Genomic DNA, 18,517 nt, shown 5'->3' with positions numbered 1-18,517 from the left:
GAACTGTTAACATACAGTGAAAAACATTACAAGAAAAGTGAAGGCTGAACCTACTAAAGGTTTTCTGCTTCCATTTTAAATTCCTATGTTGTTTGGAAATGGCCATAGAACAGTGTAGAAATGAGGTTAGCATGGAGTCTGCACATGTGTGGATACACGCCAGTTGCCATCAGGCAGTCAGCCTCAGAAGTATAGTTACTATAGCTACTGAAGCACACAGCACACCCATGACTGTTTGCTGTGAGCATTCAGCAGCCATTGTCATGATAAGTCAGACATTTACATGTTTAAATCCCTATATCAAAAACTTGTTGTTTTGTAGACTTCATTAAGATTTCACTAACTAATGTCTGTTTCAAATATAAAATTAAATGTACTTTACAAATTTACAAATATTTTATCTTTTCTCAGTAAACACCTTCTTGTAACAAAGTAAAAACAGTATCTGAATAAACAAACTCTGTGGACTGCGTACTTTGTAGTTTGTGTAGGGTCTCCTAAGAAAATCCTAAGCATAAAGGTATCATGCCATGTTTATGAAATTAATTTACTACTGCCAAATCAGGCACTCTGGTTTTCTATGTAGCCTTCTTCACAAAGCCAATTGGTTTTATTTATTTTATTAATATATTAAGTTATTCATTATAATTACTAGGCATTGTTTTGAAATTAAAAGGACAAAATACTACACTTTCTGAACTACTTGACATAATTCAGATTAAAGCAGGTATCGGCTTAGGAGGTCCTTTGAAACTGAACATATGGGCTATGCTACATTATCTTCAAATAAACATTCCCTTGTGTACCTTCACGATAAATTCATCCTTCTAAACATGTTGGAATTTTCACACTAGATTCTGTTAGCAGTTAGCAAAACTAAACACATCATATCATACTTTGCCTTTTCGAAGGTTTAATTAGTTTAGTTAAACTGCAAATATAGCAATATAAATACATATTATTGCAGGTTTAGGAACTTTTTGTTTTAATTTTTTTATTTGATAGAAATAAATTTGACAATAACTTCTAGGTGCTTCCTGTTTGTGTTTGCATTTTAAAAAAGTATCAAACATCCCCTGATTTAAACATAGGAAATGAACCATCTTCTCCCTCCAACCTTCAACAACATGCAGGTTATTATTATTTTTCTTCCTCTTTACACTCATTGAATTTTAATTCGGGTGATGCATTCTATCTTCATCCATTGATTTTTTTTTTTTATTGCACAGGTTGACCCAGGGAGAATGGGGCTTGATTCTACTTTCAATACTGAAGGCCACTGGCGAGGAAGGAATTAAATAAGAGAATGCCTGTCCACCTCCAGCAGAGGAGTATAACAGAAAGCACTTCAATTTGTCATTAACACCCACTGTATGCTGATTGAACATCATTTATTGCTATATACACACATACAGTGGTGTGAAAAACTATTTGCCCCCTTCCTGATTTCTTATTCTTTTGCATGTTTGTCACACAAAATGTTTCTGATCATCAAACACATTTAACCATTAGTCAAATATAACACAAGTAAACACAAAATGCAGTTTTTAAATGATGGTTTTTTATTATTTAGGGAGAAAAAAAATCCAAACCTACATGGCCCTGTGTGAAAAAGTAATTGCCCCCTTGTTAAAAAAAATAACCTAACCTTGGTGTATCACACCTGAGTTCAATTTCCGTAGCCACCCCCAGGCCTGATTACTGCCACACCTGTTTCAATCAAGAAATCACTTAAATAGGAGCTGCCTGACACAGAGAAGTAGACCAAAAGCACCTCAAAAGCTAGACATCATGCCAAGATCCAAAGAAATTCAGGAACAAATGAGAACAGAAGTAATTGAGATCTATCAGTCTGGTAAAGGTTATAAAGCCATTTCTAAAGCTTTGGGACTCCAGCGAACCACAGTGAGAGCCATTATCCACAAATGGCAAAAACATGGAACAGTGGTGAACCTTCCCAGGAGTGGCCGGCCGACCAAAATTACCCCAAGAGCGCAGAGACGACTCATCCGAGAGGTCACAAAAGACCCCAGGACAACGTCTAAAGAACTGCAGGCCTCACTTGCCTTAATTAAGGTCAGTGTTCACGACTCCACCATAAGAAAGAGACTGGGCAAAAACGGCCTGCATGGCAGATTTCCAAGACGCAAACCACTGTTAAGCAAAAAGAACATTAGGGCTCGTCTCAATTTTGCTAAGAAACATCTCAATGATTGCCAAGACTTTTGGGAAAATACCTTGTGGACTGATGAGACAAAAGTTGAACTTTTTGGAAGGCAAATGTCCCGTTACATCTGGCGTAAAAGGAACACAGCATTTCAGAAAAAGAACATCATACCAACAGTAAAATATGGTGGTGGTAGTGTGATGGTCTGGGGTTGTTTTGCTGCTTCAGGACCTGGAAGGCTTGCTGTGATAGATGGAACCATGAATTCTACTGTCTACCAAAAAATCCTGAAGGAGAATGTCCGGCCATCTGTTCGTCAACTCAAGCTGAAGCGATCTTGGGTGCTGCAACAGGACAATGACCCAAAACACACCAGCAAATCCACCTCTGAATGGCTGAAGAAAAACAAAATGAAGACTTTGGAGTGGCCTAGTCAAAGTCCTGACCTGAATCCAATTGAGATGCTATGGCATGACCTTAAAAAGGCGGTTCATGCTAGAAAACCCTCAAATAAAGCTGAATTACAACAATTTTGCAAAGATGAGTGGGCCAAAATTCCTCCAGAGCGCTGTAATAGACTCACTGCAAGTTATCGCAAACGCTTGATTGCAGTTATTGCTGCTAAGGGTGGCCCAACCAGTTATTAGGTTCAGGGGGCAATTACTTTTTCACACAGGGCCATGTAGGTTTGGATTTTTTTTTCTCCCTAAATAATAAAAACCACCATTTACAAACTGCATTTTGTGTTTACTTGTGTTATATTTGACTAATGGTTAAATGTGTTTGATGATCAGAAACATTTTGTGTGACAAACATGCAAAAGAATAAGAAATCAGGAAGGGGGCAAATAGTTTTTCACACCACTGTATATACACATATACATATATACATACTATATATATATATGTATGTGTATGTATATGTATGTATATATATATATATATATATATATGTATGTATATAATATCTATATATCTACAATATATCTATATATATCTATATCAATATATATCTATATAGATATATATATATATATAAATATCCAAATCCCCGCGCTTTGCAGCGGCGAAGTACTGCTTTTAATTTTTATTAAGAAGAAAAGAAAACCTTTTTAAATTGAGGGAAAATATACCAATAACAATTTGTTAAGGATCTGTTTTTTTGTGAAGCTGCGTTTACACAGCCTCTCCGCTGTTTTATAAATGAACGCCATATAAGGCCGTCCTTTCTCTTAGCTTAGCGGTTCTGTATTCTTTTATTGTTCATTTATTACAATTGTAATAGTTATTGTGTAGCTATTTGAGACTCACTTCTCTGTTCAGGTACCCATTTCCTTTATGTAGTCCATGGATTCTTCGCTATTTTTTGTTTGTTTATTACGATTATAGTTATTTATTGATTCCCTTCTTTAGCTGACTGCCTGCTCATATAAGGCGCTCTGCTGTTTTTTTGTGAAGCAGCCTTTACACAGCTTTTCCGCTGTTTTATAAACGAACGCCATATAAGGTCTTCCTTTTTCCTTGCTTCGCCAAGGAAGCAGCCTTTTTATTTAATCCACAGGTTCTCCGCTGTTTTTTTATTCATTTATTACGATTGTTATAGTTCTGTTTGTATACCACGTTGTCAGTTCAGCACTCCGGTTGTAATATGACCAAGCCGTGCAAGCTTACTGTTGAGAATGCAACGTATAGTTGTACAGGAGAAAAGCAATCTTGCCTCAAAGTTCAGTCAGTTCACATGAGCCACTCTCTTGTGTGATGTTGCGATGTCCACGGCTTAATTTAATGTTAGCTAAGACCTGGCACTTAAAAGTTTCTCGCTACAGCAATTTTAACTCCGTTACAAAGTGATCCAAAGTCTCGTTTATACCTCGTGTCTTCTCATTAAACTTGTATGTCACGAATATGGTATTGCAAACTTAATTTAAACTTACGGTTTACAACCTGCTTTGTTTCCGCAGTAGCTGCACTTATGAATATGCTTGTATGCGTCACTCGCTCACTTCTTATTGTTTCGCTGCCTTCTCAATTGTGTAATGAATGTTTTCTTCAGCACTCTTTGGGGCTCTTCCTTGTTTTGTACGTACTTTGTTCACAGTCAGTTCACGTGATTACGTGGGTGGCGTGATGACGCGATACGCAAGTCCGCCTCTCACGGCCATCGAGGTGCACTCTATTACAGTATATGGACAAAAAAGAGGTTCCAGTTATGACCATTATGCGTAGAATTTCGAAATGAAACCTGCCTAACTTTTGTAAGTAAGCTGTAAGGAATGAGCCTGCCAAATTTCAGCCTTCCACCTACACGGGAAGTTGGAGAATTAGTGATGAATGAGTCAGTCAGTCAGTCAGTGAGTGAGTCAGTTAGGGCTTTGCCTTTTATTAGTATATATATATATATATATATATATATATATATACACACACATATTACACACACACACACACATACTGTACATACATACATAACTATTATGCCTTGGTTAGCAGGAAATTTTAAAAAATTTGAAAAAAAAAAATCACTATGTAACGTTATTTGTGAATTCAGAGTTGTAGATCATCTCACTTTTGCCTGTTCTGTAAAACAGAAGTTCTAGACACAAAGCTACAACTACTGCTGTTGTTTCTGATACCAAAAATTTGTATCGGCAAGCACTTAAAGAAATGGAGCTTATAAAAGGGAAAAAAATGGTGACCCTCTCTGTTACTTGTGACAGTTCACACTAGAGAAGTGGCATTTATTGTGTATAGGTAAAAAAAATTATTTGGTTTCATTAATCAACATTTCACACCATAATGTTTACGTGTTCAGTCATGTAGTAAGGTATCAAATAAGACAAGGCAAACAAGAAAGAATAGCAAAAAGCATTTCAGAAAATTCAAACACTAATCGGTAACTCCTTAAGAACACACAGGAATTGTGGTTTGTACAGTAAATAACACAGTTTGTGTGTAGTTTTGGGTTATTGCAGTTCAGAATGGGGATAAAGCAGTTTCTGCCTCTGTTGTTTCTCCATGTTGGTCTCAGAAAGGACTGTCAATGACCCTCTGTAATTCAGACTATTTCAAGCCCCAAATATTGCTGGCCACAAAAAATAAATCCTTGTTTTAAATATCTTGTTCTTACAAGATCCCCTTGTACAGTATACCATATATTCTCTCTGCGATAACTATACAGTCGTGGAGAATATATTAACACACCGTGTCAGCACATTAATGGTATACAATTTACTGACATGTACTGAAGATTTATTAATGCTCTAACTGACATTTAGCCTTCTGGGACGTGCAGCCTCCAGGAACTAAAACTGCTGAACATCACTAACTTATGGTAAATGTTCCTTTTAAGTCAATTTGCAGATCATTTCTCTTTTCATATTTGGCTGAAAGTAATGTCCATTACTTCAAAATGTATTGTTTGTGATAGTAAGCAGTGCAGTGTCAACTGTAAATCTGTTTGCTATACTGATGTTTTTGCAACTCAGGTTGTTAGTATAACTGACAAAAGAAAACAGGAGTGATCATTATTCCATCTGGTACTTTTGTCGATAAATGTTGTACAAGACACTGATGATTGTTTGCATCCAAAATACATCCCTCAAGTCATGAAGAAAGGACATGATGTCCTGTTGTATTGTAGCTCCTTCAGTTTGTTGTTGAAGATATTGAACTTCAAAGTTTAAAGATATTAAACTGAAAGTTTAAAAAAAAAACAAAAACAAAAAAAAAACTGCACTATTTCACTGAAGAGACCCATCTGACCCATTTGTGTTGAAGACATGAATATTCCGAGCATCAAAATATATGATAGGGCCCATATATAAAGACAAGTCTTGGAGTCGTGCTTGATTTTATCCTCTTCAACACTTCGATAACTTAATCGTCACTGACAGCTATCAGGACAGTGACTTGTGAGGTCTTACACAGTCATTTCTTTTTCATAATATATGTTTCTAGCTATGTGATTATGTCATTCAAATACCAGGTAACAGATTATGCTTTACAGGTGTTATTGTGTGTACTGCACTTTTTCAAATGCTCAGTAGGCAATATACTTTTAGCAGCAAACCTGAATTCTAATAAAAAAATTACATTTAAATGTATCAAAAATTGTTTCTACATCCAGAATTAATGTCACTAATGGTTGCTAGAACAATATGTTCCAAATAATACATGATGAAGTCTGAACAATGAGTGTCCTTGTTGAACATAGTCCAGTGTTCTATGAAATTATAGAAGGCAATGCATTTTGTAGGCAAGAGCTTAAACCATAAACTTGAAGTCAGTGTTTAGGATCAAAATGGGTCTACAAGATTCAGTTTAAATTTACCTTCTTTCCTTGTGTTTTGAGGGGAAAAAAAAATACACAAGCACCTGACACAATGATTTTCAGAATTATCCTCATTTCTTTGGGCTTCCTTTTATCAAATAGACATATAATATTCTCAGACCTGTTTAATCTAATAAATGCACTTATTCAGAAATAATCTTATTTAAACAATTAACAGGAACAAACAAATCTTAACAAACTTCCAAAATAATTATTTGTTGGAACTCAACATATGTTTAAAACAAAACATGAATTAAAATGCACTTCAAAATAACTGCTTTTCTGAGCAGAATCCAACAAAGGTCTCACACATATACAAAAAGTGTTTTGGCTGTACAGATTCAAACAGTCAGCCATTTCCATTTTACTGATATGATGGAATGTAACTCATGTAAAATGTTTTGGATGAAAGAAAACAGTTTAAATATTAAAAAAAAAACTATTTGAATGCTGCACTGGAGTTGTTAATGCAAACATTAATATTCTATGACATTATGCAAAAAGTGTAAATATATATTTCAGGCTAATAAGTAAGGCGCTCAATTGTTTCACAGTTGATGTAGGCAACCTTATGCATTACTAACAAGGAGAGAAAATTTCAGTGTTAGCAATTTGTCTAGTATTTCAAGACACATTTCAACAAGATGCTGCATATGTTCTATCAGACAGTTGTGGCGAGCACCCTCTTCTACGCGGTGGTGTGCTGGGGAGGTAGCATTAAGAAGAAAGACGCCTCACGCCTGGAGAAACTGGTGAGAAAGGCAGGCTCTATTGTTGGCATGGAGCTGGACAGTTTGACATCTGTGGCGGAGCGACGGGCACTCAGCAGGCTCCTATCAATTGTGGAGAATCCACTGCATCCACTAAACAGTGTCATCTCCAGATCTCCAGACAGAAGATCAGCTTCAGCGACAGACTGCTGTCAATGTCCTGCTCCACTGACAGACTGAGATCATCGTTCCTCTCCCAAACTATGCGACTCTTCAATTCCACCCGGGGGGGTGGTAAACGTTAACATCATAGAAAGTTATTGTCTGTTTTTACCTGCATTATTATCAATCTTTAATTTAATATTGTTTTTTGTATGAGTATGCTGCTGCTGGAGTATGTGAATTTCCCCTTGGGATTAATAAAGTATCTATCTATCTGTCTATCTATCGATCTATCTATCTATCTATCTATCTATCTATTTCAATTTCTTCTTTTTTAATATAAACTATTCACAGAAAGAAATACAAACAATTTATGTATCTAAATTTATATTTAGTATGTTCTGGAACATTGAATGATAAAGACACAAATACAAATTAATAGCTACTAAAAATGCTTGTAAGGTAAAAATGTGTATGTATCATAAAGAAACATGTCCCATTATTTGAACATTAATCAGCAGTATGGCCACACAGTTGAACTATAAAATATTTATGAGAGAGGAAACTCTCTGAACTCAAAATAGACTACCAATTCATATGTGGAACATTTCACCTTAACAGGAAAAATACTTCTCACAGAGCCTAAGATTTTATTTTGAAAGAAATCTGCTCATCAAAAAAATGACCAACCTTTTCCTTTAACAAGAATACATACCAGAAAGCGCATCATAGAATTCATCTTCACTTAGGACACTTTTCGGAGGGGACCCTTTGACTATGGACTGTTCAAGTTCATGATGCTCAGTGGCAAGAGTCTGTAAAGCTTCAGACAGGATCTTATTTTTCTCTTGTTCCTGCTCTAATTTTACACTCTGCACCTAAAAGAAAAAAAGTTTTACAAGTCTAAATCAGTGTTTTTAGATGTTTATATAAGAGACACTACCACAATTGTATTTATCACGACAGTCTCCTGTATTTTGTAACTAATAAACTAGAGCCAAACTGGAAAATTTTAGAATGGGTAAATTAAACTGAATTTTTGTCTTGCCTTAATATCTTGAACACTGATGAATAAAACGTAGAAACAAAGACTTTATACTGGCTGAGGTTTTCTTGAAGTTCTAGAATCAACTAAAAATCTACCAAAATGCCAACTGCATATCAAAGCATCTATTGTAATTTTGACCTTTTCCCCAATATAGGCAGCTTGGGGAATACATTTCTTGAACAAACTATGTTAAAACATTACATGGCTAACATATACACTCCCGAATAACTGAATAAAAAGCTGATGGTCTTACTCTATTTTCTGATCAGGGATGACTTGAGACTTTAACTTTGAATTACCTGTGAATATTTTCCGTCACCTGAAATCACATTATCTAAGCCTGTCACAACAATTTTACATTTCTTAAAAGATCATAACCTGTCAGATCTACGTCTATCTTTAATATAGTGGCTTTCACATCTATCTATAGACCCCTGTGACCCTGTAGTTAGGATATAGTGGGTTGGATAATGGATGGATGGATGGATTTAAAAAGACTGATTTTTGGTTGAAACAAACAAGTCTAAAATATCAGATTATATGGGTAACAAAACATGCCTGAAGGGGCAAATAAACTCTTATAAGTTGCCCACAAATAAACTAACCCAGAATGGTAACATAATTAATTAGTCACAGCTTTAAAATCAATGATGTATGTGCAAGACGGCCTACTACTGATCTCTACAAAAACAGGCTACTTTTCGAAAAATAATTTATTGACCACAAGAGAAGCAAAACAACTATTACTTGCAAAGAGGACACAGAAAGTGCTTCCTTCTATATTTTCAGATTATTAAATTGAATTTGTAGAAGGCATACAACTACAATATATTTTCATTACAATATGCATTCTAGTAGCAACAGAACTTTCTAAAGTCCTCTTATGTTTAGACACAAAAACGCTTTTGATAGATCTGAATGGAGTTCAATATTCACAATATTACTCAAATTTGAGTTTGGGCTCAATATAAGTACATGGATTAAACTACTGTTCTGCAGCTTAGATACTTCAGCTTGTGGAAATAATATATTTTTCCATTTAGCTTTAAAACATGGAATTGGGCAGGGGTGTCCTTTGTCAACAATTTTATTTGCCACTGCCATCAAACATCTCACCATGTGTTATTATCGTTATACAGAAAGCAGACTACTTTATAGTATATTACTGATGTATATATGTCACTTCCAAATGTACCAAATATACTGGTGGAGTTCTACAAATTTTAAAGTGAAAGATTAATTAAAAACATTTTCTGCAAAAAGCATTGGGCATCAGCATAATCTGTTCAGTTTTTTAACCTTCTCACAGCAGTTAAAATGGTTAGGGATCATAATTACACAGCAGTTACATGACCTATTCAAATAACTTTGTAACCTGATGGAATGTGTATTAAACAAATTCTTCTTATTAATCATGCCTTAATCTTAGATTGGTTAGGACAATTAATATTGTGGAAATAATGATAATTCCAAAAATATAATATCTTCTTTCAAATCATTCTAATATACAATATATTAAATGGTGCATACTGGATGCAATTTTAACAACATACATTTGAAATACAACAATAATAAAAAAAATATCAAAGATCTAAAACAGAGTGTCCCCATTTCAATTTCAATTCAGCTAGTGATTATTAGAGGCCATGGAAGGAATTACATATAAATTAACTTGATTTAGTTAGCAAAGATGAAAATATCCTGCACGGATATGAATTGCTTCGTACATTAGTTAGCATTAACCATCAACAACAGTTGAACATTCATTTAGCCTTTGAGTAACTCCTTCACTGTTATCATATACCGAGATGTTTTTGCCAATTACATATTTACAGTCATATATTGCCACAATTCCTAAAGTACACAACATTTAACATATGGAAAACACTTGGCACTATGACATTTAAAAGAATTTTATGTTGATAATGTGGTTATATCCTTCCAACAACTGTGCCTCATATCTGACCATTCATCTGAGTATTTATTTCACTAAATACAAAACACCTTATCTTTCTTAACCAAACCTCACTACCTAGTAGACAATTTATATCATCTAGTTTTAATAAAGATGGTATTTCCCAACTATACCAGTGCGTATCCAAAATGTATCTGGGTCAAAACCCTAATTGTGCACACTGTCATCTGGCACTTGCCTGCATGTGTCCATCCTGAAGTGTTACACCTTCTCAAAATAGAAGGTCCTTAGTGGGGAAAAAAAATAATCAATAAATGAGAGGATCCGGGCACTAAGGCACAAAATATATGTCTCACATATACAGAATGAGGTCTGAAATAGGAGTTATTCTCCTGAAGATCAGGAGAAATAAGCGAATCTGTTTCATTGCTGCTAAAGTGGTTTAAGAATATTATTTTTGTAAATCTTATATTTTGTATTTCAATCTTTTTAACTTTTTATGCTTGTACTTTATTAAATATGCTAAACTCTTAATATTAATTTGGTCTAGGTTCTTATATTTTCTGGTGCAAGGTGCAAAGCCCACACCTTATACCCCTTGGTGTAAAGTGGACTCCAACTAGTCAAGTTATAGAGGGTAAATTAATATTGTGTGTCATAGGCCAAGTGGTCAAGATACAGCTTACAGAGGTAGTCAATATACAGTAGAGAGGTCGGTCTTCCATTGAGTGCATGTGGTGCATGTCTGGTATATGAAAATGAGGTCAACTTAAGGAGTTGGTCAACTATGGGGGTTCTACTATATTAAATACACTTCTAAGGGACATTTATGATGCCATTTAGGCAGGCATTTATTAATGTTTTCCTCAGTTAAATAAGATTTCTGAAAAACTGCTGATATTTTGGATATTTCTGTACTTTTAAGTGATCACTTTATTAAGTCCTTTTTCAACTCTGCTGACTACATGGATTAGGGAAGGGGAGCCCAATTTTGTAACTTTTTAAAATTGATTAACATGCAGTAGTCTTACTGATTTATAACTAACTCACTGTAGAGCAAAAAATAAACTCACCCATAGCCATAGTACCACAAAAGAAGTAAACTAATGATGTCAGTTATTACTATTTTAAACAATAAAATTATTAATAATCTGTATTGTTTTTTCAGACTGTCATTTTATTGTGTCACTTTGAATTATAGGTAAGGTGTGTAAGTACTATAAAATCATTTCAGAAGCTCACATTTCCTTTGGCTGGAACACAATCACCATCCGAAAAACGCAGCCTTTTCTGAGAACTGTCTTACATCAGGATTGAGTTTCTTATGAAGCAATGAGGGATGCATGTCATCTTTTGTGAAATATCAACTTTCACACGATAAGTGCTCAGTGAACAGCTAATTTTACAACCAATGAGCATTTCTAAAATGGCAACCTAAACATGTACATTCTTGACCAATGGTAAACTTTCTTAGCTAAAATCAGCTGTACCAGTATGGTATTATTCTTTAGAACTCAATAAATCTATCTACAATACATAGTGTAAAAATACTGCTCCCTGGCAGCAATATAACACATTAGCACACATTGTACTAGTCAGCCATTTATCATTCAGCTATTGCTTTTTTGAAAACACGTCTGTTCATTACACTACACTATCTTTATAGTTTGAAATATGTCTTTTTAATTTATAATGCAATAAAGACAAAAATAATAATAATACAGTGTTAGAACGTCTATTTACTTAGCAAGGGATAAAAGCCATCAGTAGAGTTTAAAATTTGTTCAAAAGTGCGAGTATGGTTTCAGAAGTACAAAAATGTGTTCAGTAGTTGCATAATGTCAAACATTTCTATTTTCTCTGAATTAAGTCAATTTGTGTAATGGATATAGAAATAACTGACCTAATGGCTTTATACAAGCAATGATTGGCAACTTTTGATACACCACCCCAACGTGAGCAATTGTGGAGGCGAGCAGCCAGCAGAAAAGAACTGTAAAGCAAGTCTGAGAGCATAACAATTTATCATTTGCTTGAGTTATATTGGGGCTATCATCAGAACCTTAAAATCCTTAATTTTTAGTTAAATTACTGCTCCCAACCTATGGAAGGTGGATAAAATCATTAGCGTTGGAGACGATGACATCAATGTTCAGATACAAATGATAAGACCATCATGTAATTTGGTGACAATTGTATAGTATACATTAGTGTATACCACAATGCAGTGCACTACATAATGTGCAGATTAGATAAATTCCAACATAAGCTACTACAAAGAACATTAAGAATGGAGGGTGTTTGGAGGACACTGGTAAACATCAACATTCTCCTACAACAAGAATCAGGTGGACTTCATTGCCATCAGACAATTAGCTTAGTTTATTTCTCTTTGTTCTGAATATGTGGAAAGATTACAGTTGAACAGAACAAAATATTTATTTGATTTTTTCCGAATGCATGGTTATGTCGCATCATCTTCACAGTTATTATTGTATATATGTTACATTCTTTAACAGGCAGACACTCTTGGTCAACATTAAGTGGCTTTCTCAGTGTCAATCTATAATTGCAAGTGGGGATTCAATTGCCAGCCTTGTGGTTTAAAGTTTATCACCCTAGCCTATATGGCACACTAAGTGTTTTGTTTTTGTATATACACACACAACATACACACACACAGAGACACTATTTGATGAGAAAAGTGCTACACAAGAGTAAATCAATTGGAATTTAGATTTACATGTAATGAACTGCATTTAGAAAAACATTAATGAAATGGCTAACTCTTCAACTGTCAATTACCTTGCACAAAATATCAACAAATACTAGGTTATAGTTATTTTCAAAGTATAAAGTGAAACCTTAAGAGAACAGAATTACATTAAGTTAGTCATGACCACATTACATTTAAAAGAATACCTTCCTGTATAAGCTAAGAGATAACTTAGTGAAATTCAGCAGAAGCAAAAGGACAAAACAGATTTGTAATCCTTGCCAGCAAACAAAAACATACACTATCCATCTGTCTAAAACTGTGAGGGTTATAACCTAAAGGAAGAATCAATACTAGACATGTCACCAGGCACATACACTGCAAATCTGAAATTTCACAATGAAAGCAAAGATCTATATTTTCTAATATTTTCTAATCTAAAAAAAAAAGCTAAACTATGACATTCATAGTCTGAATAGTCTGCAATGACTTGCAGAACATACTGGCACTGTAGGGCAGAATGAGACTGTCTCTCACCTTCAGAAAGGTTCATATTCTTCAGATATTTGGGATAGATTTGGGCCCTATATACACACAATGCATTATTGTTATTATTAACAATAATATTTAATGTGTAATGTAAGAAACAAAAGGATAATAACATTTTTAAGAGAAAAAAGCATTCTACGCTATCTGATCCACCACACAAAGTAATGACTTCATAAACACAAATTATCATTAAAACATAGCACTTTTTTTTATTGTTTTTCTTTCAGTATTAGTGAGATATTCTAATTTGCTTTGAATCTTTTTCTCAAAAAAGTATATTACTACTGTTTAGGCATTTATTTTAGGCACTATATAAAACAAAACAAACGTGGAAAAAACTTGTTACTAAACTAACTATAATGGGCAATACAAAATGAAAAAAAAAGTATAGAAAATAAAAATGAATCAAATGCTTTAGATCTACAGCATAATAGATGTTTTGTTTTAAAAATATTTGCTAATTGGCACAAACATTTTTATTTAAAAACTGAAATGTTGTCCTTTTGGTTTCTGAATAAACTAATTCATTTCTTTGAAAGCCTACGCAATCAAAAGAATTCATGACTAGCAAGAACAGAGGCAGAGCTAGGAGCTCATTGTTTTCTGGTACCAGTCTCTACTTGTTTAATGGTACAGAGTCAGGCTGCAGTTTGCTAATTGTAACTATTAGGAAGACATTACTGCATTATTAACTCAAAGCAATTTCACTGGCAACTGAATTATCAGAGTAATTCCTCTTTCACCATAGAAAGTAAGTTAATTAATATCATTATTATAATCAATTACTCTATTTTTCCCCCCTGCTGATCTATAAGCATGAAGCTATTATATATATCAATCATATTTACATGCATAACTTAAAACTGTGTAAATGAAATTATTATTTGTGCCAAATAAAAAAGTAAATACAATATAGACAGTAATGACCCCATAAGCCCTATCTAAACTCAATCAAGAAACTGTGCAAAAAGTTGAAGTTCAATTTTAACTCTTTTTCATTAAAATTCATACAATAAAAGTAATTAACAACAAAAATAATTGTAATCAGAAACTTACCGGTACCTTTGGAATCTGATCCATATGACTTGCAGATTTTTTTTACCCCCCCTTTCAAACTCATTAATATAAAAGTATCCCATTGAATGAGAAGCACATCACTAAATACATACATCCAAATATAACATGTGTAATTCCTTTTTAGTACAAAAGCTCAAGTATGATGTGAAGTTGTCTGCAGTGGTCTGACTGTAGGCACTAATGTTCCATTAACTATTTGGATAGCTCTCTCTCTCTCTCTCTCTATTTTTCTTTCTTTCTCTCTCTCTCTTTCTGTAGGTTGCCCCGCTCCCTCCCTTCTCTCCATTAGAGGTTATATTTTGAGCTTTCAGCCAGTTGTGTTGAGGATGACATTTTAAATTAGCCAAAAAAGTTTTCAATATGTCAGTCTTAGACATAAATATCAAAGTATCTTCAATAAATCTAAATGATAACAAATGGTAAACCTTACAGAAGTATACTATAAATCTGAAAAAAAAAAAATATTCTAGCTATATTGTCAGATTTATTTCATACTACTCACACTGCAGGAGAAGGAAAAAATACCAGCTTCTAATTTATTTTACTTATGTCCAATAATTAAAGGTTAGGCAAATCTGTACAAGAAATTACTATTAAAATAAATCTATAAAGGCACAAAGAGAGTACAAGTAATCCAGGCATAAAATAGCAAGTGGCAAACCATATTTTCTATTACCACATCTGGTAGAAAATGCTTGCTTGTGGGCAAAAAAGGTTAAGATTTAAACAAAAAAAGTTACATAATATTTCTGTTTTTACAGTTAAATTGTTTAAGCTTTTTTTTCTGTTTTCCCAGCAAATGGACAACTCAAGAGCAGGTACAGTATGAAACAACTTCATGCCACAGAGTAAATGTAGATTTGTATGGTGATTTTATGCAAAGGTGCATTGTGAATGTGCAAGGAAGAAGGACAGTGACACATTTGAAAATGCACAAGGAAGAAAGTGAAAAAAGTGCTAATGGAAAGTGCAAAAGTGTGTACAAACAATCTTACTTGGCCGACATAAAGAATCATCTGGGGAAAGGAGGTTCAATGGAGAGGTAGGGATGAACTTTGCCTTCTAGCTATTTGGTGTTTTATATATTTCCTTATCATTCCCTTGTAAATTTTGTTTTAATAAAGGTGCCACTTTGTTACCTGTTAAGCTGAACAACTACAATTTAATTTGTTTCACTTATAATTTGAATTTGGGCAGAGGCAACTTTAGTACCCAAACATATAACTGACATATCTAATCTTACTATCAAAACACCTACCAGAGACTGAACTAGACATATTCAATAAATAAAACAGTTAGGGTATTTAAGAATTATTCTAAAACATTACCTTCTTTACAGCCCAATAATGATCAAGTTCAAATAAAAGCCCTGACATCCTAATACTTAAAGAATTAACTAAATTGGATGAAGCACTAACGCCATTTGAAACCACTATCAATATTAAAATCTGTTGGATGTAATAAAGTTTATTGGTATGGTTGAATGGTCCGTTGTTTGCACGTGTAAAATATTTATCTTGTATTGCTGGGTTTTTGTAAGGGTCGTCAATTATCATCTTATGTTTGATGCTGCCAGGATAGGTTCTGACACTCCACTACCCTGACTTGGAAAAAGTGCCTTTCAGAATATCACAATTGTGCAAAGTTTTACCTATTCAAGACGTATGCAGACATTCCTATCTTTTGGGCAGCATCAAGCAGGTCATTTCCAATTAGTCCATCTGCAATCAGCAGAAATAATTAATGCAGTTAAACTTCAGATTTTCCTCCAAGTTCCTATTTCAGTATGTAGAACTACATTCTTTTTGGAGACTTTATATGGAATGATATAATCATTTATTAGGAATAAATAGCAACATTGTTTGAGGGTCTCAAATAGAGGGACTAGACATCTAAAAGTCTCAAAAGGTATAAAATGATCAGACAAAAGATATTTTGCTATGAATTTTACATCTTGTAGTCTGGACCACCACAGTTATTATGGAAATAGAACTTGGAACGTATTCTTTTCTGCACACTACTTTTGTGCACCATTATCTAGATGTTAGTAGTTTAAGTATAAATGTAGTAGTATAAAGCATATTGAGAATCCTCAACAAAGGATGATATTTTAATAAGAATATGTAAACTTTTGATAATTAAAACTTTTGACATTTGCATATCATGCTGATATTTAATTTTCATGGATTACTGTAGGATGAGAAAGTAGCATGGTGTCAATAAGGCGTGCAAGGTATGAGATGCTTGTAAATGGATTCCTGCGAAAAGTGCATTGATCTCAACCTTATTAAAACTACAGTATATTCTGTTGTATAAGCAATTATCATTAGGTTTTGGGGTATCAGCACAAGCCATGTTAAGTTTTATGAGCCTGTAAGTCAAAAGAACAAACCCTTCATTTACACAGATGTATTAATTAAATGATTCACTTTAAATATTTTGACTAAATTATACTTTTGGTACAGGAGGTATCATATGATGCAACATGATATAGCATACAGTCAGCAAACTTTTTGAGGCTATAGATAGTTTCCAAATATTTGTAAGTTGAGAGTGTCTCTTTACACGGTACATTTCAATTAATTTTCTCACCTCAAGTTTTACACAAATTTTAAAGAACAAAGATACTGTAAAACCTATAAGAAAATTTTCACTTACAATATCTTTGTGTTTTTGATTCACTGTATATAATCTTGTATTAATTAACTAACCATAAAATACAAGTAAAAAGGCACAAGCTGTTCATTTAAACCCAAAAAAATAAACACAAAATGTTAAGTGCAGTACATGCCATAAGCTAAGTGATGAAAATATATGGAGAAATAATTTAAACTGAGTGGTCAAAACTAATTTCATAATTCATTTTTAGCTTGCTTTCTTTCACCGCAAAGAATAAAATATCAGATATCCTTTATTATTTACACCGCTTACCATAGACAACATTACTAATGCACTTTTTCAAAAGCAAATGTAATATCCATCCATCCATTTTCCAACCTGCTAAATCTGAACACAGGGTCAAGGGGGTCTGCTGGAGCCAATCCCAGCAAACACAGGGCGCAAGGCAGGAACCAATCCCGCGCAGGGCGCTAACCCACCACAGGTCACACACACACACACACGCACGCACGCACAGGCACACACACACACACACACTAGGGCCAATTTAGAATCGCCAATCCACTTAACCTGCATGTCTTTGGACTGTGGGAGGAAACCCACGCAGACACGGGGAGAACATGCAAACTCCACGCAAGGAGGACCTGGGAAGCGAACCCAGGTCTCCTTACTGCGAAGCAGCAGCGCTACCATTGTGCAACCGTGCCGCCACAAATGTAATACATGACACAAAGACTGCACATTAACCATACCAAAGGGGAGTAAAATGAGTTGATTAATACATCAAAAAAGTAAAAATAAGAAAACAAGCAAAAGCTCGTTGACTGTAATGAATGTAAATTGTCAGAAGGCAAGACCAGAAAAAAAGAAAATTTAACCAAGTCTGAAATTTAAAGACTTAAAGGATCCTCACAGAGCAGGGTTCAGTACGAAACCGAATAAAACAGCAGCCTACTAGCAAAAGTGTACAAATGTTTCAGCATAATGAGGACGGTAGCATCAGAAGATCTCAGCAGAAAGTGTCAAGGGCAAGCTGTTTCAAATCTGAATAATGGAAGAATTTAAAGAGAAGGTCATGACTGAATGTGTAAGTCGCAAGTGAAGCAATATCTCATTGCTATGATGATGCACACACAACATGTCCATTAATCTGGTATAAACAGCTCTGCTTATGCAATTAACCTAAAAGCAGGCTATAAACACTATGTACACAACATTTAAACAA

General features: G+C 34.2%; 1 protein-coding gene across 5 annotated transcripts in view; it reads right to left on the bottom strand.

Moving 5' to 3' along the window:
* Positions 1–18,517, bottom strand: part of osbpl1a (oxysterol binding protein-like 1A) — a 226,803-nt gene that overhangs the window by 78,204 nt on the left and 130,082 nt on the right. For all 5 annotated transcript variants that reach the window (XM_028803652.2, XM_028803651.2, XM_051928916.1 and 2 more), the window contains one exon: positions 8,084–8,246. In XM_028803652.2, coding sequence (XP_028659485.1) covers positions 8,084–8,246 — 163 coding nt within the window. The remainder of the gene's footprint in view (positions 1–8,083; positions 8,247–18,517) is intronic.

Source organism: Erpetoichthys calabaricus, chromosome 6 (genome assembly GCF_900747795.2).
Source record: "Erpetoichthys calabaricus chromosome 6, fErpCal1.3, whole genome shotgun sequence".
Lineage (NCBI taxonomy): Eukaryota > Metazoa > Chordata > Cladistia > Polypteriformes > Polypteridae > Erpetoichthys > Erpetoichthys calabaricus.
The sequence above is the reverse complement of the archived record's forward strand: the minus strand, read 5'-3'. Positions and strand labels throughout refer to the sequence as shown.